The sequence below is a fragment of the Chaetodon auriga genome, chromosome 10 (assembly GCF_051107435.1).
Source record: "Chaetodon auriga isolate fChaAug3 chromosome 10, fChaAug3.hap1, whole genome shotgun sequence".
Lineage (NCBI taxonomy): Eukaryota > Metazoa > Chordata > Actinopteri > Chaetodontiformes > Chaetodontidae > Chaetodon > Chaetodon auriga.
The window spans coordinates 18,678,788-18,706,450 of NC_135083.1; the positions used below are offsets into that span (position 1 = coordinate 18,678,788).

At 41.2% G+C, this 27,663-nt stretch overlaps 1 protein-coding gene across 1 annotated transcript in view; it reads right to left on the bottom strand.

Moving 5' to 3' along the window:
* celsr3 (cadherin, EGF LAG seven-pass G-type receptor 3) overlaps positions 1-27,663 on the bottom strand; it is a 104,524-nt gene that overhangs the window by 40,973 nt on the left and 35,888 nt on the right. The window contains exons 4-14 of the mRNA XM_076742181.1: positions 17,726-17,948; positions 13,221-13,336; positions 12,704-12,792; positions 12,412-12,426; positions 11,856-12,013; positions 7,826-7,989; positions 7,082-7,207; positions 5,144-5,313; positions 4,091-4,276; positions 2,156-2,266; positions 1,842-2,010 (exon numbers count right to left, since the gene is read on the bottom strand). Coding sequence (XP_076598296.1) covers positions 1,842-2,010; positions 2,156-2,266; positions 4,091-4,276; positions 5,144-5,313; positions 7,082-7,207; positions 7,826-7,989; positions 11,856-12,013; positions 12,412-12,426; positions 12,704-12,792; positions 13,221-13,336; positions 17,726-17,948 — 1,527 coding nt within the window. The remainder of the gene's footprint in view (positions 1-1,841; positions 2,011-2,155; positions 2,267-4,090; positions 4,277-5,143; positions 5,314-7,081; positions 7,208-7,825; positions 7,990-11,855; positions 12,014-12,411; positions 12,427-12,703; positions 12,793-13,220; positions 13,337-17,725; positions 17,949-27,663) is intronic.

A 27,663-nucleotide genomic window follows, 5' to 3' on the forward strand; every position in this document is an offset into this window, starting at 1 on the left:
TCTCTTAATTTGTGATTCAAGCTCTCGTCTCATCTCTCCTTTCATCATAAATGTAAGTCATCTCCTTTAATCATCCCTGCTCGGTTGGTCTAGTCTGTTTAATCAACACTCGTAGTACTGAGCTGCAGCTGTTGCACAAGTAGCTGCTAATAAAGCTCCAAATAAATATCAAATATCCCTCTTCATCCTCTGCTGTGTGTGCGTCTGTCATGTTAATTTTCTCTCACATCTATGATACACATGTGTCTCTGTGTGCATATACACCACTTGTGTGTGGATCTATTCCCAAACGTGTCGCCAGTGTTTTCAGGCTGTTTGACTTGACTTTCTTGTGCCCTCTTTCTTCACTTCTTTCCTCTTGCCACAAAACTTTTAGTGTTTGTTTTACACTATTTCTCTCACCCGCCTCTTTCTCTTCATTAATCATTAATATTTGCAGTCTCTCTGTTCCTCCTCTGCCTCTTTTCATCTTTCTATTGTTCTCTTCTTCCATCACTCCTTCTCTCTCTCTGCTTTCTCTCCTCCCTTACTTCTCCGCTCCTCTCCATCTCTTTTCATCAGGTTTTTTCTCCTTCACATTAATTGTGCCTCATTAAATTCACCTGACTAAGGAGATTTTGGAAGTTAGCCTGCAGTCAGTCTTTTTTCTCGGTGGATGAGAACTCATTATGCGTTCCCAAATATCAGTTTAACCCAGTTAGAGCATTGGCAGACACCTACGCAGATATGGCCATGCTATAATTATTCCCTTTTTCTCTCTCTCTAAGTAAGCTGGCTTCTTTCACCTTCTCCCAACACACACCTCCTTTCGTTCACATCAAACGTCCACAGTGTGCAAAATATTAGGACCACTTTCCTGGCGCAGGGGTTAGCACGCATTCAATTTAACTTGCAGGACTGAAGTGGAAAATCGTTCTTGGCTGTGTCACTTGGCTGGCATATTTAATGTATTCACTGGCAAAGTCAAAACATGATGAGACGCAAGAGATTAGCAGATATGCAAATTGTTCCAAGGCTCAAAATTGGCCTTTTACTTGATAAGACTTAGAGTCTTGCAATTAACAATTATTTTGTACTGTCAATTAATCTCCTATTTTCATGTTAATTGATGAATTGTCTGGCCAATAAAACATCTCAAAATTAGAGAAAAATGTTGATCACATTATAATTTTCATGAAAAAAAAGAAACTAGAAGAGAAAACTAACTGGGAATCAGAATTGTTGTGGATTTTTTTACTATTGTTGACTGACTAATAATTAACAGTTAACAATAATTAGTCATCTCAGCACTACTTACTGACTCCCAATGAATGAGGTGTTTTTAAAAGGAAAAATCACTGAAGGAACATTATTTTTCACACTGATATCACAGCCCAGCTTTATACAGTCATTCACACAACTTCAACATCATATCCAAAGAGTACCGTAATGCGAATGGTGCAGTTAGATGGGAACTGGCACAGCAGAATTCACTCATGCACAGTGATGAAAAGCAGAAAGGACAATAAGTAGCGTGGCCTGTGTTCTGTAAGCATAACCTGCAGAAGCTAGCTTGCAGGCTAACAGCTACATTCAACACGTTTAACCTCATTAACCTCATTCATTGTCGTTGCTCTCACTGCAGCTGAGCAGCATCCCTCCTTCTCTGTTTGTATTATTACACTACGTAGTTACATGAATGAGAATAAAAGCCTGACTGAGGTCAAGCGCTAAAACTGGCTGGGTATTGGAGATACCCTCATAATTTAACATGACAACTCATGACTAACCCTGACCCATTCATCAATGACAGCACCTTCAACGTTGTCTACAACACCAGACACATCTCTCTGCTCACTCACCAGGCTCGCAGACACAGGTGTGCCGCTCCCATTGGTCAGAACAGCGGCTGTGGGCAGGACAAGGAGACGAGACGCAGGGGTTGCCCACATTACAACCAGTCTCTACTTTGACAGCTCTGGATGGGCGGGGAAGGGGAGGGGCATCAGGCCGTACACCCAATCGAACGCCCTGTAGAAAGACAGACAGGTCCAAGTTAGAAATAAGAAATTGGCAGCATTTTTTAGCACATTTCCATATCTTATGTGTCAATATTCTCAGCTTCCCTCCAACCATCCATCACTGAACATTAAAAATTCAATTCATCCATCTTCACCTGTATGCATCCCCTTATCCCGTTTTGAACCTCTCCAGAGCCCAGCACTCCTCCCACGTGCAGATGTTTCACCTTCAAACCATGAATCTCATTCCCCACTATCACTGTTCCCTAAAGAGGGGAGAAAGAGGGAGAGAGGTAAGGGGACAGATGCAGACAGGAAGGACAAAGAGAGTCAGAGAGAAAGAAGAAGTTTATCGGCCACAAAGTTGTATGTAAAGATAACAATGAGAGAGCACTTTTGACCATGAAAATAATTAAAGCTAGAAAGACTCTTTTAAACTGAAATAAGATAAAAATGCCTTTCAGAAAACATTATTGATTTTTCCTTTTTGTCTGATTGCTAACTGGATGCTATGACTCTCCCATGTTTTTTCATATCACTGAGTAGTCGGGTTATGATGGTGCTCATGTCAGTCGATGGGAAGAGAGGTGAGTGCGAACATGAAAATGGTTTTAGAACTGCAGAGTGAATGATTGACTTTATTAAATAAAACAATAACATGCAATCATTGTGGAGTAGGTCAATGCTGAACTGATAACACTGACAGGCAATTTCACTTGCAACAACCATGAAAAGGAAATCAATGAGCCCCATTTATCAGCGTTTTAGCTGCAGTGGAAGATGCAAAAGTGGAGGGTGAGATCTGGCTGATAATAGCTGCACACATGCCAAACAATTTCAAAGGTAATCATTGTTTAATTGGCAGCTACGACGTTTAATCATTCCATGTTTGAAAATGTTTTCTGCATCATTTACTCGGTGTGTTACTTGATGCACTTTGAAGAAAAGCCCGATGAACTATCATAAAAAGATGAAAGACATAATTTGATGGCAGCTGATTTAAGAATTAAATCAACATGAAAACAAAACATGTTGTTTTGCTTAAACAAAGCCAAAGAGACAGCGTGAAGGTGTGTGTGAGTGTGTGTGTGTCTTTATGGTGTGACTCAACATTTCAGTGTATGTATCTTACAGGAGAAAGCCGACAGCATGGCCGCTGATGCTGAGTGCAGATAAATTACTGCATGTACAAGACAACAGCAAAGGACAGCAGGAACATTCTGAATGAGGTTTACCTGGCAACTGACCCAAAATACAGGTCCTTTCAAATATTTTTCTCAAATATTTATGCATTTGTATTTCCTCAAACACATCAGTAGTGGCAATTAGGCGTTATAATGAGAGTGTACTTGTTTGAAGACTTTCCTTAAATCTGGATACATTTTCTTAATAAAAGTAAAATGATCTGCCTAATACTGTTTCAAAAGACTGACACTAGTGATGAAAACTTCTCAAACCATGCTAAGATATTCTTTCATGTCATGTCCTGAGTTTCTCCTGCTTTGACATAAATCTGACTGTAAGATTGAAAGTGATCATCTGTTACAACATGATCATATGCAGATAATTTGCTAATATCTTTTGCAGTGTTCTGCTTCATCGGACTGGCTCATAGCAGGAAATGAGGAAGACGTTTGTGTATAAGGAGCTGTTTCAGATTAGAACATATTAAGGATTTATTTCTTTCATTCATATTAAATGCTTTATAATTCCAATTAGAGTTTACTGATTAGACTGAAAAATGCTGTCCATCAGAGTATCTGCAGCTTTTAGCCAAATTAAAACAAATGCAAGAATTAGAGCTGGAAAAAATGCCTATTTCCAAGTGAACACGGTCAATTTAGGTTGTGAATTTATTATGGGACAGTGGGAAATTAGTTGTTGAGGGAAATTAAGTCTTATTGATTTAGTAAAGTAGAAATGATGAAAACCTTGTTATTCATTTAAACATGCTTGAGATGGTGTGCTTGCAGGGCAAATTAGTGCAATTACTGCATTTACAGTATTTGAATTACATCTTTAAGTACTTAAATTTGCTGCCCTTAACAGTTCCAAACCTTCCCTTCAAGTTTTTTTATTGTATCTATTACCTGATAGAGTCCAAAGTCGAGCCGAAGTGTGGCAACATAGCGCGTCTCGCGGCCACTGCGGACATCTCGCAGCTCTAGCTGGAGGTCGTGCCACCGGCCGTCTGCCACCTGAACCTGATCCAACCGCAAACGCACCGGTCTGGTTGAACTGCGGGTCACCGAGAACACCAGCTGACCGTTTATCACCTGAGAGGGATGGAATACAAGCACACAGGCAAACAACACCAAAAAGAGGGGAAACGAGGGAGAGTGAAGAAACATGAGTCACTGAAACAGTGAAGGAATAAAATAACCTGCATGTCTGTGTATGTGTGAAATCCAACGTCTTGGCTGCACTCTTGCCAAAATGCTGCTAATTCAGTGCTGTCTTTGGATTAAGCATTAGAAATGTGAACTGTAATTAATTTTAAGGACAATGCCAGCATTTTGACATTCTTGTCTTATATAGCGGATGATAACGTGTATTCAGACTCTGAATAGAGCCACATTACCCATGAGACGTGTATAATCCTGCTAACACAGTGAGGAGCCCACACAGCATTTTACATCATGGGACACCTGGTGAGATTTGGCTTCAAATGTGCAGCACCAATTTAATGCACAATATCAAATTGTTTATGGTAGAAAAGAGGAGGAAGGCGTTGCCATTTAGGTTTTGGCACAAATGCAGCTAAATCTTAAGCTTCTGGCAATGCTGAAAGACAGGTAAAAGGAAGCACAGAGGTGGATAAATACTGCTACGTTTATTCTCTCCAGCAGAGCCAAAAAAAAAGAACCACCAATCAGAGGGAGAGAGAGGCACTGGCAGAAATCCTGTTTGACGGAAATCAACAGGTTTATGGGAAATGTGTTTTCATTTAAACACCATTGCCCAAGGTGTGACTTGAATGTCGCTCATTATCTCAGCCATGGTCTCGTTTGCAAATAAACAATTATCATAATACACTGTTGTACAAAACAAATGGGTTAATTTAGTAAAGCAGATATGATGAAAACCCATATTGCCAGCGTGTGTGTGTGCGAGTGTGTGTGTATGTGTGTGTGCGTGCACACCTGAAACAGCAGGCTAGTGTACTGGCCAGCCTGAGCCTGCAGCAACGTCCCCTCTCGTGCTCTAGTCCTGAACACCAGGCCGAGGTACCAGGGCGTGGAGATGGTAACGTCGTTCTTCAGGTCCCACCAGAGGGCGCTGTTACCAAGGAAGCGATGGGGGTGTGGCATCACTGAAGCGGAGGGTGAGAGAAAGCGTGAATAAAAGGTACTGCAATATCCCAAACAGTCTTAGGATGTCGCTGTTCTGGGACTAAATCACTTTTCGTAGTAAAATAATTATGGGTAAACAGGTGGCGCAGGGGTTAAAGTGCCAGCCATGAACAGCAACGTCCTTGGTTCGTGTCCGTGTTTGTTGGAAGTCATTCCCTCTCACCCATCATTTTCTGTTTTCTCTCTCTACTGTCAATGATCCAATAACGACTTAAAGGAGGAAATATAGGAAATGTTACATCAAATGGTGCTTTCCATCTTTTCAACCATGATGATAATGATAGTATCGTGTTATACTGAAAGTTGCACAAGCACAAAATAAGTTCGGACATTTTTGTATTTTTCTGTGAAATCACAAAAACACAGCTTCATTTCATCCCACAAGTGCCTTTCATGACATGATTTCCCCCAAGGCTTAACTGCCTGTGCTCAAGACATTCAAGACATGTCAATAAATATAAGAGTGAAAGGGTCATCTTGAGTCCTCCTGGTCCACAGAAGGTTGACTTATGTGTATGGAATCACACAGGGTTTATGGACTGAAAATAAAAACAGATAACCAGCGTGTAAAAACTAGCTCACATGCAAAGTACAGTAACTCTTTATGATACTACTAGTCTCAGTGTATTGTGCAGCAGTTTCCAGTAAACATTAATCATAACAATAATAATAATTATTATTATTACATATTTTATTGTGACATATTTGCCTACAAATCCCCTTAGATGACAACACTGGACTCCTAAATAGAAAGAGACTGGAAACCAGTGCAGTCTATGAAATGGAAGTGAATCATGTGTTTCCCGTCTTTCCTGCGGTCAATACCCTCACAGAAGCCCACACACACACCCATCAGTCCATCCATGCATTCATGAACATACATTTCACTTACACACTCACTCACACTCTAAAAGCCCACAGCGCTGATGGCTCAGCACAAAATGAGAAATAAGTACTGGAACAGAGGGAAGAAATGCTGATGTGGAGACTGAGGGATTAATCTAAATGAATGACAAAGCACTTGAATCTCAACTACTGAAGTATTATATTATGAAGTAGCCCATTAAAACAACAGCCTTTTGAGGCGGCTGCGGCTCAGGAGGTAGAGCGGTCGTCCACTCATCACAAGGTCGGCTGCTCCCTCCCAGTCTCCTGCAACCTAATGTATGTCAACATGTCCTTGGGCAACATACTGAACCCCAAAGTGCTCCCGATGCCGTGCCATCGTGGGTGTGTGTGTGTGTGAATGGTTAAAGCTCCTGATGAGTAGGCAGCACCTTGCATGACAGCCTATGCCACTGTGTATGAATGGGTGAATGTAAACGCGCTGTAAAGCACTTCATGTGGTTGATGTGATAGATAAATTTTTCCGTTTTTTTCTCTGTCATTTAAACATGTGAACAACAACAAAAAAGTTAAAAGGTGTTAGCTAGTATTTTAACTTCATTTATTATTCACTAATTAATGAGGCATTAGTATGATTACTGCTGACAAATAAAGGACTTTAAAGGTCAGAGTTGTTTTGCTGAATTTTTTAAAACTCTTATCACTGGCACAGGACATAAACTGCCAGTTATCTCAGCCATTGTCTCGCTTGTTCTTGATAATTACTGTCTATCAAACTGACACAATACTGTACAGTAAGTGTGATATTGTTAAAGGTTGCTCTTTGTTATACAAGCAGCACTTAGGACCATAGGACGAAAATAAACTCATAGAGCCTCTCACCGTGGCTGCAGTCCTTCCCTCCGTACCCGAGGGGACAGTCGCAGGAGAATGTCTCCCAGCTCACTCTGCAGGTTCCTCCGTTCTGACACGGGTTGGACTTGCAGAAAGGAAGCTTGGCGCTGCAGCCTGGATGAAGCAACAGAGACAGTCGCATCATCATCAAACATTATTTCAAACAATGTATCACCATGATGCATAAGATGAAATGCAATGCAGAGGTTAGCTTACAAATTATGATGTTAACACCTCACGCTTTACCAATGTGCATATTCAGAAGCATACTTCTCCAACTGTGCTCGGGTTTTAAGATCAAACTTGCCTTTATAAAAGCATCCAACTATGGTTGTAAGAAGTTTGGATTTTTAAATACTACTGAACATGAGTTCATGAGTGCATAACAGTCAACAAAGATTACCACCATAATTACACTATTGTGGTAGTAACTAAGAGCTTGTGGAAAATATTCTGTCAGATTATATGTAGTAAAGTACTATATGTGGAAACATTTAACAAGGGATTTACAGCACACAACATGTAAAGAGATGCTTCAATTAATAACAATGATTTGTATCAGATTGTCTATATACATATATTTAAAAAAGGGCGGGGGGCAAATGGCATTTGTGGACATCGTAAATGGGTCATTGGTCACGCTTTTCGTGCATGCAAGTATATTTGGGAATACATGGAGAGACAAGAAACAAGTTGGCTGGGGGAGCGTGCAGTATGGTTAACAGTGCTGACCGGGGAGCGTTCCATTGTTAGCAATAAATCCAGCCAAGTCCAGCGGCTTGTTGTCAATGTGCAGCTCCTTCATACAGCCGATAAACTCCCTGGTGCCAAATGGGAAGTTGTCTGGTACGTTGGGAACTCCGCCCAGAAACAATGGACCAGTCAGGTCCAGAGACCTGAGGGAGAAGGAGATAAAGAAGAAGATGGGTAAATAAGGTGGAGGATAAGGATTATCTCTCAAGGATGGAGGGGAGGAGGGAGGAGAGCGATGATGGTAAGAAAGGGAAAAACATGAAAAGAGGGTATGAGAGAGGCAAAGGGATTAAACAAAGCCATAGATTAAATGTGTCATCAGAGGTAAATGTCAAAAGAAACAAGAATCAGAGAATAACAGTGGATGTTGAGGAGGAATGAGATGATCAAGAGGATGTTGTTGAGGGTAAAAGTGGCAACGGCATGGGAGGAGAGGAACGGAAAAGATGAGAAAGAAAAGGAGACAGACGGAGACACAGATGAACAAACAGGAGATTAAATACGAGCTACAGCGAATATCAGGAGAGGAGAGGTAAAGGTGGATGACAAGGCAGAGGGAGAAAGGAGACAGGAGCCAGCAATGAAAGGAGGTAGATGTTAGGGGTTGTCAACAAATAGCAGAGTTGCAGGCATAAAGAGGAGACGGAAAGCAGCAGGGACAAAAGGGAGATGCGGAAGCGGCCGGGGAGGGAGATGAACAAACAAGAGATTAAGTGTGAGTTACAGCAAAATATCAAGAGAAAACAAGTGCAAAGGAAAAGAGGGAAAGAGGAAAAGAGGAAAAGGGAAAGAAACAGAAAGAATGAAGGGAGGATGAGGCGGGGACAGCGAGTAACAGTTATGGGACTTCATGAGCAAGAAGAAACGAGGTGACACAAATATTTGTGTTGTCACTTTGCGAGTAGCTTTTATTCCTCCAATGTGATTTGGGGCTTTTCTTATTAGCTTGCCGCGGCGACGCATGTCACGTACCAAGCTACTAAACACCAGTGGAATATAAATTAAAGGAAGCCACAGAGACAAAAGGTGGCAGAGTCAAACGAACAAGAGATTAAGAGCAAGTCACGGCAAACATCAACAGAGAGCGTCGATAGAAGAGGATGTCAAGATGGAGTAAGAAGAGGGCGAGCTCTTAATGGAGAAATGGAGAAGGAACAGAGGAAGAGTGTTGAAGCGTTAGTCTTTGGCCTTCCCCTTTGATCTGTCCTCTCTTCTCTCAGCCACACTTAGCGCTGACAACACAGCCAACGTGATTACAGCTTACAGAGGCGAAGCCAGACATCCACACTATGACAGGCTGCCTTTTGAGTCAATGTGTGTGTGTGTGTGTGTGTGTGTGTGTGTGTGTGTGTGTGTGTGTGTGTGTGTGTGTGTGTGTGTGTGTGTGTGTGTGTGTGTGTGTGTGTGTGTTTGTGCACTTGTTGGCATGCATGCAGACTTTTCATTTTGTAGACACATGCTGCAAGTAGAAAACTACCAAACTTTGACAAGGTCAACCACTTAGAAGCAACAAAGTGGATTTGAAACAGTCAATTTGATTGTTTTGGTCAGAAAATGAGTGTGTGTGAGAGAGAGAGAGAGAGAGGGAAGCAGACAGTAATGAAAATAAATGAACATTAAATACAGGCAGAAAGAGCCGACGAGTAACAAGACGATCAGAGGGATACAGACATGAAGGAGAATGGAGATGTCAAACAGTGGAGCCTCGTTAAAGCACCAGGTCCCCACAGATTTCTCTTACAGTCATCTCATCACCCTGATCTGACATTCTCCAAAAATCCTTTCCAACAGCAACAGTCTCAGTCACAGTTTTAGCAGGAGTTTAACAGATTAGACTGCTTAACTCTGCATTACTTTTCATTTTAATGTAAATCAGTGATCAGCTTACCAGTCTCTTTAAACCATGCTTAAATTATGAAACACTAAATCTGCGAAGCTGAGAATTTAAAGCTAGCTTTTAGAAGAATGCTGGGTATCTCAGAAGCACCGTTTGTTGAAATTCTCTTTACATCCTGACAGCAATCAATAAATCAAAAGCTCTGACAAAAAAAAAAAAAAATCTGTGGCTGTTGCAGGCCCGTAATAAGCCCATCCAATCATTTTGTTCAGCCCAGATGAAATGTGCATTCTGCTCGTGCACTCGTTGACACTGACAGCAGTGCCCCAGCAGGCCACAGCAGCGAGCAGTAAGTGCCAGGCCGGTCTTGTCATTACTACTCCTCTCGCCACGCTCTCTTGTGGGCTCGTCCTCCAATGTTTTCTCCAATGCTACCGACCCAAAGGTGGAGTAAGCTGATGATTCTTGCGAGCGATTGTTGATATTTGAAGTCAACAGTCATACAAATCCCTTCAGTGCTCCTTCAAAAGCCACATCCCCCAAATTCATGGATGTGCATTGCCAAGGCAAGGCAACTGGGCTAGTTTACCGAAAGAGAAATATGGCAGAATCTAGAGTATCTGCTGCCCAAGGGTAAGTGAGCCTCAATAAGTAACATTACACAGGAAAGACATGCAATTTCAAATGTGAGGTCTGCCGTAGCAGGTAAAATATTTTCACAGCCAAGTTAGCACGACATTTACGAGTGTTGAACAATCAAATATTATCAAAATCAGAATATGGTCAAGTGCAATATCAAACTCAGAGGAGCTGCAATGTTTTGGTAAAGGTCAAATGTGTCACAACATAGCATTTTAAATGAAGCACTACGGTGCTGCAGGGATGCCACAGCCAACAAGTCATATTCTCCAGACTTAAGGAAACATGCTTGAATCACGTCATCATTATTTTAGAATTTCTTGAATAAAAATTAAATGCAAAAATGACCAAATTCACATCACAATTGCAATATCTGTGAAAATAATCAGTATGATTTTTTGTGTGTCAGTCAGCGTTATCATTTATGTTCATGACTGTTTGTGAACAGGGACCAGTCTAAAACAACTTGTGACAGGCTGACAGGCATTCTAATGAAAGCCGATATGTCTCAATACTGTAATGCTACCACTAATCACTCAACAGTATTCATCTTTTTATGCCTATAATCTATCGTCCTACGTACTGACAGCTGCCAGCTGGGCAGTGTGCTGCCACACACACTGACCAGCTTTATCGCTTTTCTGCTTAGTGAAAACTGCCTTTGAATATCGGTTAAGCCTCTGATCAGCCACAGATGATGTTTAATGACAGTTGTCTTTGCAAAGACATTGGCACATCCTGCATTAACACCACCCACAGCACAGTCATTGACTGTCCAGAGCATTTCTGCATGATGCTGCACTGTATGCACAAATTTACTTTACACAAAGGAGCCGAATACATTTTTCCACTAAACCATAGTTATTTTATTAGCTAATCATAAATGTCAGTTATAAAACTATGGAGTTAAATCCATGTTGAAACTGTGAACTGTGTTATCATAGCAAAGACACACAAGATTGTGCTTTATTACATGGTACCAGTGCCCGGTTACTTTTGAAGGACTGGTAAGTAATGTATGAAGGTAAAGTTTTGCACAATAAAGTGATATCAATGTACTGTCTTAAGCTCCAAACAACTGCTTTAAACAGCTGTGACCATAAAGGTACAAGTGGTAGGTAGCCATTTATAGTTAACACCACCTTGTACTCATTAACAATATTATAGCAATAGAAGGGAATTTTCTTAACAAACCGGTGTCATGACCAATGCACTGTTATATGAAACAATGGCAGATTCATATTCATTCACATGCAGCAGAGGCTGCAGCTCTTTTGAGATGTTGTGACTAGTAGTTTGTTTGTTAAAACCTAGGATCCATATTCATGCTGCAGGACGTATTTGACGTTTGACATTTTCAAGATGTCAGGGGCTCTGACTGCAACTGTAATTGCATTCATTTTGGACTAGATAAATTGTTGTGATTTTAGAGCCTTGTGTTTTTTGTTGGGGCAATTTTTGAAGTATGTGGAGCTTTCAAGTCACTAACTTCACAGAAAACAGGTATCTATACAGAAAAAAAAGTAAACTCACTTCTTGCTGCTGGTCTGCTTTCCCTGCGCAGCACAGCTGTAATTTCCCAGCTGTGTACCGAAGCGAAGCGACAGGGCGGTATCGCAGTCGTCAACGCTCACCACAGCAATCTTCTCATCCGACGGACCCTGAGCCTCACCGCTCATACTGCGCTTCGGCTGAACACACACACACACAAGATTCAACACAGAGTCCAAAGCAATAAAAAACAAGGACCAGCATGACAGGACACAACATGCAACAAACACAACAGCATTTACTAAATCTAGAATTCGTATCACTGCAGTCATACACTACATCAGAAAATAACAGTTCCAACAGACTATATTCAGTTAACAATCATTTTAGAAAGAAAAGGGGAGCATTAGAGTTAGTAAGACAAGAAACAACAGGAACTGCATATGGGTAAGAAAATAATGGAGTCAAATCAGATAGACAACACACTCACTCTTCACTTACTGTCTGCTGGTGAGATAAAGACAGAAGGAAAAGAAGGAGGAGAAAGAAACAAAGACAGAAGAAGTGTATGTGCACCCTGACACACACTCATACTCACATAGCGTGTAGCTGGCTGAGGAGAATGAAAGAACATGGAGAAAATTAAAGGAGATGCGGCGAATATGTATGAATGAAATGGTAACAGGAAAACGCCCACATAACAATAAACACACGAACCCTTGACCTCAATTCAAAGTGCTCTGCTGGCTGAGAAACTATTTCGCCGACACATGGGAAGTACAGTACAATCAATCACAAGCAAAATGTAATGCTTCAAAGGACAGCTCATCAAACAGATCGAACATCTTAATGATCTAGGACTCATAGACAAACTTGAGATGTAAACCCACCTTGTTGTAGTAGTGGATGTGAACAGTATGCCAGTTGCCATCGCTCACACCGCCAGGCAGGAAGGGACTCACCTGAGTGGACGATTCACCTGCAGGCAGAATGAAGTTTGGCAAAATAAAAGTACAATACATGTACAGTTCTTTAGCTGAAGCATTATATATTGTATGTTGTTTGTCACCTCATCTAATGTAGGCTAATCTAAAAAGATTTCTGTAAGACTTGTGTAAAACAATGACGGTGATGTCTGCAACGTGGACGTGAACAAAAAGAGCTCACATCACAGTGAAGGATAGTGGGATTTGCTAACTGCTTGTCGAATGTTGTCTAAACCCTCCCCACTACATGTCTAATTATATCTAATATCGTATCAGTTCTAAAAATGTTCCATAAACAAATGATACACAACCTTTGGGAACAAAACCACACCTTTCTTTCCCCATGGGAACATACTGTCCTTATAAAGAGCAATACAACAACACACAAGCACAATCACACACTATAACACAGATACAGTACCTGTGGAATACTTGAGCACCACTTGTCCTTCCTGGATCTCCAAAGCGATGAAGTCATGTTTCTCATTGAAGCGCCCATTATAGAAGAGAAGACCACTGTTCTCCAGGGTAGCAAAACTACATAACACAAACACAAGAAACCCACGTCCATAATAAGTTCACTGATTCATCTGTTATATGCATTGAGTATTATTATGTATCTACTCTATATTCTTAGATGTATCCTGAACATATACAGGACAAATAAATTAAAGTGGACACTGGATGAGACTCTTAACTCTGACTTGATTAATGCTACATTTGACCCTGCTACAGTAGCTACACAATAACTGATTTCACACGGCAAAACAAAAATCCAGCGTCCTCATGCAGGCCTAGTGTGGAAGAACAAAGGGTATTCAAACTGTAGCACAAATTGCAGCAGCCTTGCACACCCTCCATCTGCTCAGAGTCCTACAACAGTCTATTTTACATAGCAAGGCCATGGAGATGTGCTGAGGCCAAGGCTGCCATGTTAACACAGCCTGATCAAAAGCACTGTCAGCTTTTTTCATACTACAGCACAGATGACAAATCTCCTCTCCTGGCAGGAAGACACAGAAAGATTCCCACTACAAAAAACATCACTTTAAAAAATGTTTTCATCTTGTCTTAAAATGTCTTGACACTAATTGTATTGCTTGCTGCTTTGTGAACCGCTGGCTTTAATGTCCTTGAAAAACAGCAGTCCTACTCATTCTTACTGAGTCTTTGCATTTTGCATCCTTGTCTTAAAGAAACAATAAATGGATTACTGCAATACAGCAGCGTTAGGAGAAGAGCGTGTTACCACCATTTCCCTCATGACAACCTGATACCGTGTTATCTGAGAATGTTGCCTTGTCTAAAATAAATCCTTGGTTATTCAATAGTGGACACGTGTCTTGTCTGCACAGCTCTGCTGTAGTTCCATCAGCGCCGTGGCATCCTATCTTGTATGCAGATGTAATCTCTTCAAGCCACCAGAAATAACTGAAAAATAGTGTAACATGACCCTTGCCAGAGACTGTGAGTGCAGTCTGTGGAGAGAGAGGCTGAAGGCATACAAAAAGGCAAAGAAGCACATGTTCACTATGTCTGTTCTTGCTTTCTGTTTGTGAAATTAATTAGTCGAGACCAAAGAACTGCAATAAAAACATACTGCATATTTATTAGAAGGTGACTGTTTGTCTTAAAAGCAACAAACCTCATGAAGGCAGCTCAGCAGCCAATGACGACTTCAAACACAGCCGCAGCGCAAGCATACACAAACTTCAAATGACTTGCATATGTTAGAATTTTGCTCCTAGGACCTGTCTATACTGTCACAGCCCTATACAACAGAGCCATATTACCCATCATACCTTCTCTGGCAGAGTCACGACTACAAAAAGCAGCTTTTCGGGGGAAGATGAAAAATGAACATTTTTTGCAGTGGAGAAATAAAATACTCTGGGAGAAAGTGAGTGACATGAATAACGATTAAGTCCCCTGATGTGAAAATCAGGCCAAGGAGTACAGCTGGCAGCAAACAAGATGCTAAATAAAACACTGACATCAGGGGAAGAAGACTGACAGTCAGTCAGAGTAATGTGAACCTACAGTTGGACTCATCAGATAAGATGAAAGTCAAATGAACCAGCAACAATAGGAAAAACATCAAGGTGCCCTGGAGAGAGGCGCTGACATTGGAGCTGATGCTATAGACCAGGTTTTCTGAAACAAATCACTCAAAGGTCCATATATGCTTTTTATTCAAGGTCAGAAGTCCAAAACGATTGACAAAAACACAATAATAATGAATCAATTAATTAAGTCACATCTCTTCTGATTGGGCCCGCATGAAACTAAGGAAGACAAGGTTCAGGCTCAAAGATCTGCACATTCAATTGTGGGACATTTTGACTTTCTTACAACATGAATGTTATTTTCATGAGTTTATATCAGTGTCAACAGACTATATCCATAATGATCACTGGATACTGAACTAGAAAATGCTGTCAGACCTCCACCAAGGAGGAAGTCAGTGCCCAATACAAAACCCACAGTTCAACTATCAATGAATGAGTCCTGATCTTCTTTTTTTTTTTTTTTTTTACTCTACCAGCAATTTAAGGAAACATAAGAAAGAAAGAAATATTAAATAAGCAGATGTGTTCATTGGCTTTTTACGACTGAAAATCAGGTATATACCTACATGTGTTTTTCAGGGCATAACCTGCCCCATAACGTAGGTTAATTAGTAAATGGAATATGATCCATTCTCAGAGTTAGATAGGGGTTAGCATTAGGAATCTCAACAGTATTTGGCAAGAAACACAAAATATATTATATACAACAGTGTACCATGGGGCGTGTTTAGCAAGGGCAGCAACACACATACTGACACTGCACAGCAGAGGGGCTTTGGTGTAACAACAAATCCAGCTGAGCTTAGGTTGCTCTACGAAGTTTGGAGATAATGTTACCTAGTTATCCACATCCAATCTCCTACTCTCAACATTCAATTGACACTAGGTTCTAAGTCTTAAGTTGGTTTCGTTGTGCTTCAGATTCTTGAATCCTGCCTTGTATTGGCCCTCTATGCGGCCCAAAGTAAAATGATTAGCACACACATATGTCGAGTTTTCCAGCTGTTGTAGTTGTGAGGATGCTTTAATCAAGTTAATCCACTGGGCCTTCACTCCCTCAGATGGTGGCCATAGATGAAGACAACAATCAGATAAAGTGACGTGCTTTGCTCATAATGTTACCTTTCACATCTTTGTGTGACTGGAGTCCTCATTATAGTGAGACAAATAGTAGTTACTGGGTGCAACTCCAGTTGCATGAGCATGTGCACAGCCCTCCACCTGCATACCTACCCACAGCCACAGTAAAGCACATTATTTTTAATATGTTAAAACTCTTATCACAGCATTACAGTATTATGAAATTCATGTCGTGGCAGGAGGTGACATCGGTCATGGCAAATATATGTAAACAAAAATGGTAAATAAAGAGCATTACTTACTTTCCTCCACATGATTTTCACAACCAGTTAGGGAATCTTAAGTACCACCACTGCCTACAACATGTGCCCGTGCTGCAGTCTTTCAGGGGAGAAATTCCACCACAAAACCTCTTAAAGGCTCATAAAGTGAGCCGCTCTTCAAGAAATAAACGGTTATTTCACACTTTATACCTTGACTTGCCTTCACTGCCCAACTGGTGGTCACAAATCAATGAAACAAATCACATGTGGTGCCTTTACACACCAACAATACACAGGCACTCATTTGTCAAGAATAATGAACAGAAAGTCTCATAGCAACCACTCTATGGTGGCTGCATCAGCCTAGCAACAACCCTATGGGCACCTTAGCAACTATCACTAAACGACATCACCCATGGCAACCATCCCATAGCCCTGCCTGACTATTCTTAAGGACCACTTCAGATCTCCCATGGAGGACCACTCAGTGTGTGAAGAGGTGAAGGAGCAGCAGGGAAGTGATGGTGGATGGCGAGCAAGACGAAGACAAAGGAGCTAAAGTAAGGAGCCGATCACTGACCTCTGCAGCGCCACACGGTGACACACCAACGTACAAAGTCTAAAGGCAGACAAAACAAGCTTACAGGATGTGGCTGAGACGTGCACAAAGTAAAGTCTGAAACACTGCATGTAAAAAAATCCTGGTGTCACTGACATGTCTCTGCAGGGTGCATGTAGGGAGATAGATTTCACACTCAGGTCGAAAAAACAATCAGAACTTCACTTCATGTGTTTGGAGAAGCTTCAAAGCCCTGGTGAAAGGTCAGAGAGGAAGCCTGTTTTGGGTGGAAACTGTTCAAATCCATTACTTCAATGGAGTTTTTTAAAAGGACAATCTAAATTAGGCATTTGAGCTTAAGTTAATGCACTACCTTTGACTAAAGGCTCGTTATTTTGGTCTGGGTTGGTACGTGCAAGACTTCTTACAGAGTTCTGACCCCTTAACAGACAGAGCATAGGGTCACAAGAAATGCAGCATTTGCCTTTGGAGCCTTTACTGAAACAGGCAAGACTGAAAGAAGAGACTACAGGGGTGATAAGATGTAAGATAAGAAGAGAGAGCAGAAGGAGAGAAAGCAAAGGAGATGCTACAGGAGCCAGTAAATTGGCGGATGAAAGAGGAGAGAGAGAAGAAAGTGCACCTCTCACTGGAGAGAGAAGTGGAGGCAGCAGAGAGAGAAACAATGAATAATAGGATCGATCTCTGCGACGGAGATGAAATAAATAGATTAAAGGGAAGAGGCGAGAGACTCCGTGAGAGGAAGAGAACTGAGAATCAAAGAGCAGTGGTTATGGATCCGTCTGAGTGCAACTGGCTGACAAGAGATGGAGGCTAAAAGACAGGAGGGAAGAAGGAAGGAAGGAAACCAAACCAAATACAGCATCAGAATTGTCAAATCTAGAAATTTAAAGAAAAACATTTTTAGAAAAGACGACACTTCCAGTCTACTCACGTTAACGAGATGGACAGGTGGAATCTCTGCCTGAGGCCCCGGAACATGACAAAGGATTTCGGCGGGAAGGACCGGGCGGTGACTGTGCAGTACGGGCGCTCATAGCCTCCTGCGGGACACTCGCAACGGAAACCCCCACCCGAAAGCTCCCGACACGTCCCTCCGTTACGACACACCCCTGGCACACACCTGCCCTGCCGCCGGTCAAACTCACAGCGGTCACCTGGAGGTTCAAAATGAATGCAGTTCATTATTTCACTGCAACATCACCGTCACAAACAATCACAGAGACACTGGAGAGACAAATAACTGAGTGTGTGCCATGAGCTGAAAGAACATTTTCCCAATAAAAGCCCCCTTTACAGGGACAAGCTGGTTGAAAGGTTTTCATGTTTACAAGAAAATAACAGACAGTATTTCAGTATATTCACAGTCTCAGGATACACTCTACATGAAGTACAAATACCCATGTAATCAATTAGCATAAAAATACACTTTTCCAGCGAGTCCAAAAAAAAAGGCAGACTTTCAATTCAGCACCTAGACAGTTTTGCCATTTTGGTGCTTGTTCCACAGAGACTTCAGGCAATTAATTTTCATAAGCTCTGACCTCACTGAACTCGCTGGCAAGTCCATCAAAACAAACACATGCTGTGCATCCAAGCATTGTTCAAACCCACAGAGCTTTACTTCATATTCCAGTCACGATCCCGAGGTTAACATGCTGAATTTAAACTGTGGTTGAGATACAATATTACAATTTTAATATTTTACTCGTTAGGCTATGAGCGAGACATAGTAAAAGTTAGATGATGGAGACTGAATATATATCAGACAGTGTGTAAAAAAAACAGCTTTTTTTTTTTTTTCTCTGATGCAACGTATTTGAGCAATACTTCATGAGCATTAAAATGCTGTTCGGGAGGAGGTACTTAACTTCTCTCATCTCTTGCACTGCCTTCTCAGAAACTGCTACTGGCAAAATAAAGCATCAAACGTGCACCTGGTGCCGATCTACACGGACTGTTGCACAAATGTATTTTCACTCTCTTGATCCTCATTTCTCGATCCTGGCTGAGGTGAATATTACTCTAGATCAAATTAATGTTTGAGAACTCTCCCCAGAACCAATCAACACAGTGTACTTGATAAAAATACCTCCTCTGTAAGCTTATATATCTCCAAAGCCTCAAAGTTTTAGGAACCAGTCAAACACAGCAGCAATAATGCAGTCAATGTGTCACAGTTAATATGTATCACTTTTTTATACTCTACCACAATGGCTTTGTAATAGCTCATTACCCTTGACCTATGCTATCACATAACTCTGCTGTATTAAAACATTTTTTGATTAAGTAAAATGAGCTGTTCATTTTTTTAACAAAGAGCATTATGAAAATAGGCAAGATGTAAGAAAGGAGCAAAGCTAGGAGGGAGAAGTTGACCATGTCTTTTCAGTTATTTTGACATGGCAGATATGAAGTAAGAAATGCAATCAGCTACTCTCATTCACTGTTGCTTTGATAGCCTTTTGGCAAAAGTTGTGTTAAGTCACTTTAGAGCCTTCTGTAGGTTTAGATGAAGGATACTTCGCGTTGAGGGTCTTGAAATTGCCCCAATCTATAAAGCAGTGGTTCTTTTTCCACCTCAAGAGCTTAACAGAGTGCTGCTAGCTTTCCTTCCTATCAGCAGTGAACTGCATTCACCACTTTAGATGCAAATTAGTACTTGATTAGATGGTGGAAGCGGCGGGGTGCTGATTCCTGAGGAGCAGGAGTAAGTGCAACTGTTACAAAGGACAAACCTTCATCATGCCTCAAATGAATAGAAATATAAAGGAGACATAAAAAAACAACTAAATTAGAGTTGACAGTGATAAGACGCTCAGTGTACAGTATTTGGAAGTGTATGTATGCAGAGAAAAAAGGAAAAAGAAGTATTTTCCTGCCAACTGTGATTCTGTGGCTTTAGAAGTGTGTGGAAAACAAAAAAACAACACAAACAAATCTGCAGACGAGAATAAACATAGATTTGGCTGCCAGTCAAACAGGCACCAGTCTGAAGTGTCTCGGGAGGCAGAAACACCCACGCAACACACACACACACACACACACACACACACACACACACATCCACAAATACACACACATATATACACAATCACCCACATAAAATGGTGTGTAGGAGTAGACACTCACTCCTTCTTTTTAGGTTTCACCTTTCCTTGAGCATATTTGGACACACACATCGTCTGACATTTAGCAGCTGCACAAAAAAAACACCCACACCCAGTGCCCTCCATATAAACAGAGCAGACGGGCTTTGAAACTAGCCTTAAGACACATGGCTCCTAAAGGACCCACTTTAGAACCTGCTGACGGCTCTACTCTCTCTCTCTCTCTCTCTCTCTCACACACACACACACACAGTAAGATAACAAACAAACAAAACAAAATTCATACATTAATAATGGATGCAACACACATTTTTTCTTTTCTTTCTCAAAGACATAAACACATATTCAGTGTGTAAAAATCAGTCTGTCTCTCATATTCCCTTCTCTCTCTCTCCATTTCTCTCTCATACACACACACACACACACACACACACACACACTCACACACACACACACAGATCATTGTCCCTGCCCTCGAGGCTGTCGGGTTTTATCACGGAGCTGTCTCTGTTGGCACATTGTTTGTGCTGCTTTTAGATGCCAAAGTACCCACTGGCAGAGTCCTTACATCTTACCAGCCACAGCCACACACACAAAGGCATGCACACGCACGCACGCACGCACACACACACACACACAAACACACAAACACACACACACACACACACACACACACACACACACACACACACACACACATGCCGTTCTGGGGTTGTAAGTCAATAGAAGCCTTCACCTTTCCTCACGATCATTTGGACACAAATATTATCTGACACACACAAGACATGGACACACACAGGCAATCTCTCACCCACAGTCAAAACACCGCCACACACACACACACACACACACACACACACACACACACACACACACACACACACACACCCGAGGGCAAGTCACAACCACACACACACATGCACAAGCCAGGGAAAAGCTGTAAAAGTACAAACACGCACCACGTTTGATACACACTCTGCCACAACACACACTGAACCCCACGGTATGATGTACTAAACTGCGAAACGTTGACAGCTTGTCCAACAATCAAAGGTTTAAAATTGCTGCTTGAATAATCGTCCATCATTCGTCCTTTCCTTCATGTCTCCATCATCCATCTATCCTCCACCTTCCTCCCTGAGAGGGAAACAAAAACCGAAAGCGCTCAACTTTGAAGACAACAAGCAAAGGAAGCTTTTATTACACTCATAATTCTGACCTTGCTTTCAAACATGTTCTGTCCCTGCACGCTCCAAAATCTCCACTTGCTAACCGCTTTGTGCTTCCATTCTTTGTGTTTGATCAATATTTTTGTCAGGCCGCTGTATTTTCTAAACTTTACATCCCTACCTACCTCATTTATCTGATTCTGGTACTGAAGTGATTCATCCTATATTGTAACACCTCCATCCATCCACTGATCTTGCTGTGTCCTTACAGTAATCGACTCATTTTCTCTTTCCTGTCATCCAAACATTTCTTCATCATCACACTCTCTTTACACAATTTATTCATCTGTCCATCCTACTCTTCGCCACTCAATTTGCCCATGCCACCAGCAGCAGAGATCTGCCAGTTATTGGCTGACAAACATGCTCTCTCACACCACCAAATCACCCTGAGGACACATACACACACACACACACACGCACACACGCACATACACACACACACACACACACACACACACACACAAGGAGACATCGAGTCACACATCCAGCTCAGCTAACAATAGCCCAAGGACATTAAAATTATCACATCTGTCTGTTCTTGTTTAGCTTTCTCTCGTCCTCTCTGCCCTCTCACATTTAACATATACTTCTATGTAAGTGCACACAACAGGGAACCAATTAAATAGGGAAACACATACATACACACACACACACACACACACACACACACACACACACACACACACACACACACATATCCAGTCCAACACAGCATAATTTCCCTGCCTTTGTCTGTTGTGCCTATTCATCCACACAGACCTCTCATTAATATTAAAATAAATAAATAGACATTAATACTCATGAATTATGCGTGTAGTGAGACTTAAACAGACAGACAGACAGACACACACACACTCTCACACACACACACACACACACACACACACACCTGCAAATACAAATGCTGGTTCATTTTGCACACCCAGTTGCACACAGGTTGAGAGATTGTCAGGAAATAAATTGACAATTGAAGACAGAAAAACAAAAACACACCTATGCATGCACACATACAGCATCACAGATTAGAACTGCAGACAAAAAAAAAACCAACATACACAGATAAGACACACTCACGCACACACACACACACACACACACACACACACACACACACTAATTAGAGGTGGTAAGCAGAGCAGAAGTGATCTCAGACTGACTCAATGATAGTCTTTTTTTAATCTCGTCTTTAGCACAGACGGTGTGAAGGCGTCCACTTTACCAATGCACTTACTGATCATCAGTGATAGGAAATACACACACACACACACACACACACACACACACACACACACACATATAGTGGGGCAGAGAGTCGTTTTAAATGTGTGATTCCTCATTCTGTTCAGTGTTCAGTCACATGGACACAAAGTCAAGCGATTACTAAACAAATGGTGAGTGTCCGCTAGCAAGATAGCGCCTTAAAATTACACACGCAAACATTTCATACATACACACACAAACACACATCAGGTTTTCATCACTTTTGGCGACATTATAGAGACTTAGATAAATTTCCTAACCATAACCATGACCACTACTTGCCTGACCCTGACCTTAACTGAAGTCTTCACCCTAAAATTGAATGATTTACATTATGGGGTCCCCACGAATACAGCGAGTCCCCACAATGTGACCGTGTAAACAGGCATATGTCCCCACAAAAGTGAGACATACATGAATGCGCACACACACACACACACACACACACACACACACACACACACACACACATACATACACACAGTTACAGTTATGCATACTATGTTGGATGCTGGATGCAGATTAATTTCCTGTCAACTGATCAGCTTATCATTTCAGCCCTGTACCCAACAGGAGATGCTAAAAGTAGCTCCATCACAAACAGCTGCATCATTAAAATGCTGCTTACATGACTCTAAAGCATATCCTTCTGGTAATACCTCTGGTTTGAGTCAAATTTAAAATGCTTGACTTTCATCTGCCACGCAGATTTTTTCCACTGCTGTATCGCTGCTTGTATTTATGTAAAGAACCGAACTTTCACAACCAACACATCCACAGAGACACGTGTACGTAGATACACACCATACAAAATACACACCACTCCACACAAACTTGGAAATACATCTCAAGTTTTCCCTGCTTGCATCTTGTCTTTTTAGTTTAAGAGCAGAGCACTATTTCCATTCACATCCTTCCTTCTTCTTCCTCCCCTCCCTCCATCCTCCTCCAGCTCCTTGTTCCTTCCTTCCTTTTCTATCTTCCCTCCACCTCACATCTCTATATATAAAATGCTCCCCGCTTTACTGTTCCTTTCTCCTTCCTCCCTTCATCTCTTTCTATATCTTGACATTTCTCTTTTCTTTTCTTCCTCTCTTCTTCCTCTATGCCTGGTTTAATGCATTCACACCACCCCTTCATTCATGCAGATGTTTTATTCATCAAAGCTAGTATTATTCAACCAACCCCCCGGCATCTTAGTTTGCGCCGCCCTACCCTCCACCCCCTCACCCCCCTCCTCCACCCCAACACATGGTACATCCCTAGAGGCCAATACACTCCCAGTTGCTTCCCTCTTCTCTGTCCTCTTGTCTTGCCTCTGTAGGTCTCACTCCTGCTCCCTCCTCTGGTGCTCCTTTTCGCCTTTTTGCGTCTTTAAGGGTAATACAAATTTTGAGCTCTGGGTAGACTTGAAATGAGTCAGAAATGTCCTCATTTACTGCAGTCAAGTCCTGAACTTTGTGTTTCAGATCCTAAACAAGTCAGTATTTGACTGTCTGTTTGTCTGACGGATCCACCTTTCCCCACTGCTTGCCTGTGATTGGCTGCTGGTGGATTGATTCAAAGAAAAAAATCAAGTGACTGGAGTCCACATTTCTGCCAGATGGTGTGCATTATTTTCAATAAACACACAATTGCTCTGGAAAATGACTTGAAGCTGCTGGTCTTACCATTTAAAATCAACACATCCATCAGCTTTTCGGGGTTAAAAGCAACGTAACCTTGAAAATGAGTGTGCTAACAAAATGATGCCATTTAAATGGTGCATTGCATTAATATATATATATAGTAAACAAAGACATATTACAGATTGTGGCCAAGTCTCCATCTTGTAAGATGGTTAACTGACTCAAACCAACACTGTCGATCACGTCTTATTTTTCACTAACCAAACAGCTCAGTCAATTACATGAATAGTGATGATGTCATCAGGTGAAAGCGGCCCACTGATCACATTCAGATGTGTCACTTGAAAGTGGTTTCCAGCTGTGATTCACAAAATGGTCCCATGTCCTCGTAAAATCATCGAGGCTGCTGTCACACAGTCGTACTAGTTGTTCCATTATTCGCTGTCTATTGAGCAGCTTTGCTATTTCTATCTGGATGACATCATCATGACAGCATTAAATGACTGTGCGCTGTATGTGGAGCATTTGATCACGATGCAGTGACTGTATTTCTGTTAGTTAGTTCTTTACTGATTAACTTTCATCTGAACTTGTTAAACTTCCTCCCTCATCCACAGTCTCTCTCCCTCCTCTTCCTTCACATCTCCTCTCTTCTTCCTTCAGGCATCTGTTTTATTTTTCTGTATTTTTTTGCCACTCTGTCTGTACCTTTTCACTCTTCCACTGCTCCCATGTTATAATAATCATATATAATAATGTAGAGGTCTCTCTAACATGCTCTTCTAGTCACTTTCCTTCCTGTTCCCTCTCTTCTCTCTGTTGAGCTTCCTTTCTGTGTACCTGTTCCTGTCACGTTTTCCCTTCCATACGAGTCTCTCTCGGTCTCAAAGCCTCTCTTCCTTTTTTCAATCTCCTGCCTCTTCTCTCTTCTGCTCCATGCGTCTTGATGTGCTCTTTCTCCCCATTTCCACTTTCATCTGCCTCAACCTCGCTCACAATCCTCTTCTTTTCCTTTTTCAAAGATCGGTATCTGGATATTGATAACCTCCCACGTTTATTTTCAATTCTCTTTAGCTTTCTCTCTTCATCCTGCAGCCTTTCCTTTTTAATTATTTGTCCCCCTCAGTCTTTTGCCCTCTCATTTTCTACTCGTACTTTTCTACTACAGAAATATCTTTTTTTAACTAAGTTTTTTTCTCCTTTTTCTCTCCAAACTTGCAATGTTCAATTCACCCTGATTAATGTTCAGATTAAATGGATATTATATTGCATATAAATCTCAACAGATGAAATGGAAAACAGAAATTGAAATTATTTTCATTGAATGTCAAAGACTGCAGGGTTGGGTTATCTTATGGACTCACAAAAACACAGGTCATTTAGTAGTTATGTAAAGTCTGTAAGTCTGAAAAGACTCCAGAAATAATCCGATATATAATAATATATAATAATCCTTTTGACTACGATCAGGGTGAGCAAAGGTATGCTGTAGTTGCATTATGCAACTTAGTTGCTTGTTGACTTTTGCATAGACAACCAAGAGCCAAAGATCTGCAATGCAAAGTGTCTGATGGAACAAAAAGATTTAGCAAAAATACAAATTTTTGTACTTCTGCATTTGCTAAAAAATACTCATTATTGCCATTAAACTGTCTTATCTTGTACCGTATTCATGTAATTGTACTGCAGTTCCAGTACTTCAGAGTATGAAGTCTCTCTGATCTAAGTTACCTTAATTGTTTATTGTCTTCCCAACAGGAGGCTCCTTTAATGGCTCCTGCAAGCCTGGCTATTGATTAAAGGCATCCTGAGTCTCTGCGTCTCTGTCCCTGTCCCTAAAACTCAATTAGTTTCCTCTCTCCTTCCTCTCACTCTGTTTAATGCATTCCAACCCAGCGAATCATGTCCCCTGCAGTGCATTTTTTCAGATAACACGCACATTTCTAAATCATGTCTGTTATGTTTTTTAGATGTCTCTACTTCCTCTCTTTCTATCCTGTCTTCCAAGAAGCCTCATCCCAGACACTAAGTGGGCTCATTGCTCTGGCTGTTTGCACCACTTACTTTTTTTTTTTTTTCACCATCCACAAAGTAATTTATTCTCCGTGTGTGTGTGTGTGTGTGTGTGTCCTCTCTCTCTCACACACACACACACACTAACACACACACAACCTCCACCAATACTTCACTACTTTCTCATTTCCCCAAAGTAATTAAGTCTACCTATCTTTTACTTTCACACATACACAAAAACACACACACACCTTATTCTGTTACCTTTTCCTCAACTAATTTGATCTCATTCTTACACACGACACTAATACACACACATGCACACGCTCACACGTTCGTCTCTTATATTAATGACCCCTAAAATTAATGTCACTGCGACTTCTGAATCCATCCTATACCATTATCTCTCTCCCTCCTTCACTCCCCCACTCTCACCCAACCAGGCTGGTTTTATCTTCACCGCGAAACTCCTCGCCTCGTCTCTCTCATCCCTCACTTTCAGTCTGTCTTTTCAAATGTCTTTTTTATTCCAATGTTATGTCTTGAATGATATATCTTCACCATGCCTTTTCTCTTTTTTTTTTACAAAGTGATCTTTATTCCACCTTTGAAGACCCCACTCGTCTATTTTTCCTCAAACGCAGTCACTCCTTTATCACCCACGAGCTTGTCTCTGACATTCCTACTCTTCAGTTTTCACATTGTGTCTTATCATTCCCAAACTAATTGAGTTTTCATTTGGCTTCCTTTATCCCCCACAAATGTGCTGACTTGAAATTCCTCCATTGTCTACACAGTATATTGTTAAGTCAAATTATTTGCTGTTGTGTTGTGGTTTATTCTCCAATAATTAGCTGTGCAATTCTTTCTAAACACTATGTATAAGATGCATGCTACCAATGGAAGGCTGATTAATTCCTTCTTTTAGACCTTAAATCTTAAATGACTTGTGTTTAGCTTTTTTACATTTAAGAGTTTTAGTTAATTGCATTTATCTAAAAAAGAAATGTATTAAAACACAACAAAACGCAATAAATAAATATATCCATCTCAACAATGGTCCTTTGGTTAGAACAAAAATCTCAAAACATCAATTTTCTTAGCTTCATGTGGGAGCTGTAAGTTGCTAAGTACATAATTAGCTCAGATTAGCTTCATAATTAGCTCTGATTTCATGGCTCAGTTCAGCCACTGGGCATATGTTTAGCAAGCTGAACGTTTCTTCTGCTTTATCACAGTCGAGCCGAGGTGTGCATTTTAACAGAACCACTGGAAGAACAATCAACAGCCCTGCAGACTGCCAGTCAGCTGTGACAGAAAGTTTTAATGTGTGTACTTTGTAACTTTGAACAACTTCCTTGTTGGGTCAAAATGGCTTTGACATTCCCAGTTGGACCTTTCTGCTCTAACAACCAGTCTGGAGCTTCAATTCTGGGGGGGTTGTATGGTGCAGTGAAACAGGTAGGTAGAGCATCACCACTGCTGTCCATGGTGCTGATTCTGAAGCTGTCCTGGGTACATGTGCGCCTGTGGGTTTAGTTTGTCTTGACTGATCAGCCTCATCATTAGAAAAAGTTTTAGGGCAAAGAACCAGGAACCATCCCTCAGCTCCCTGTTCGGTGTCTTGAG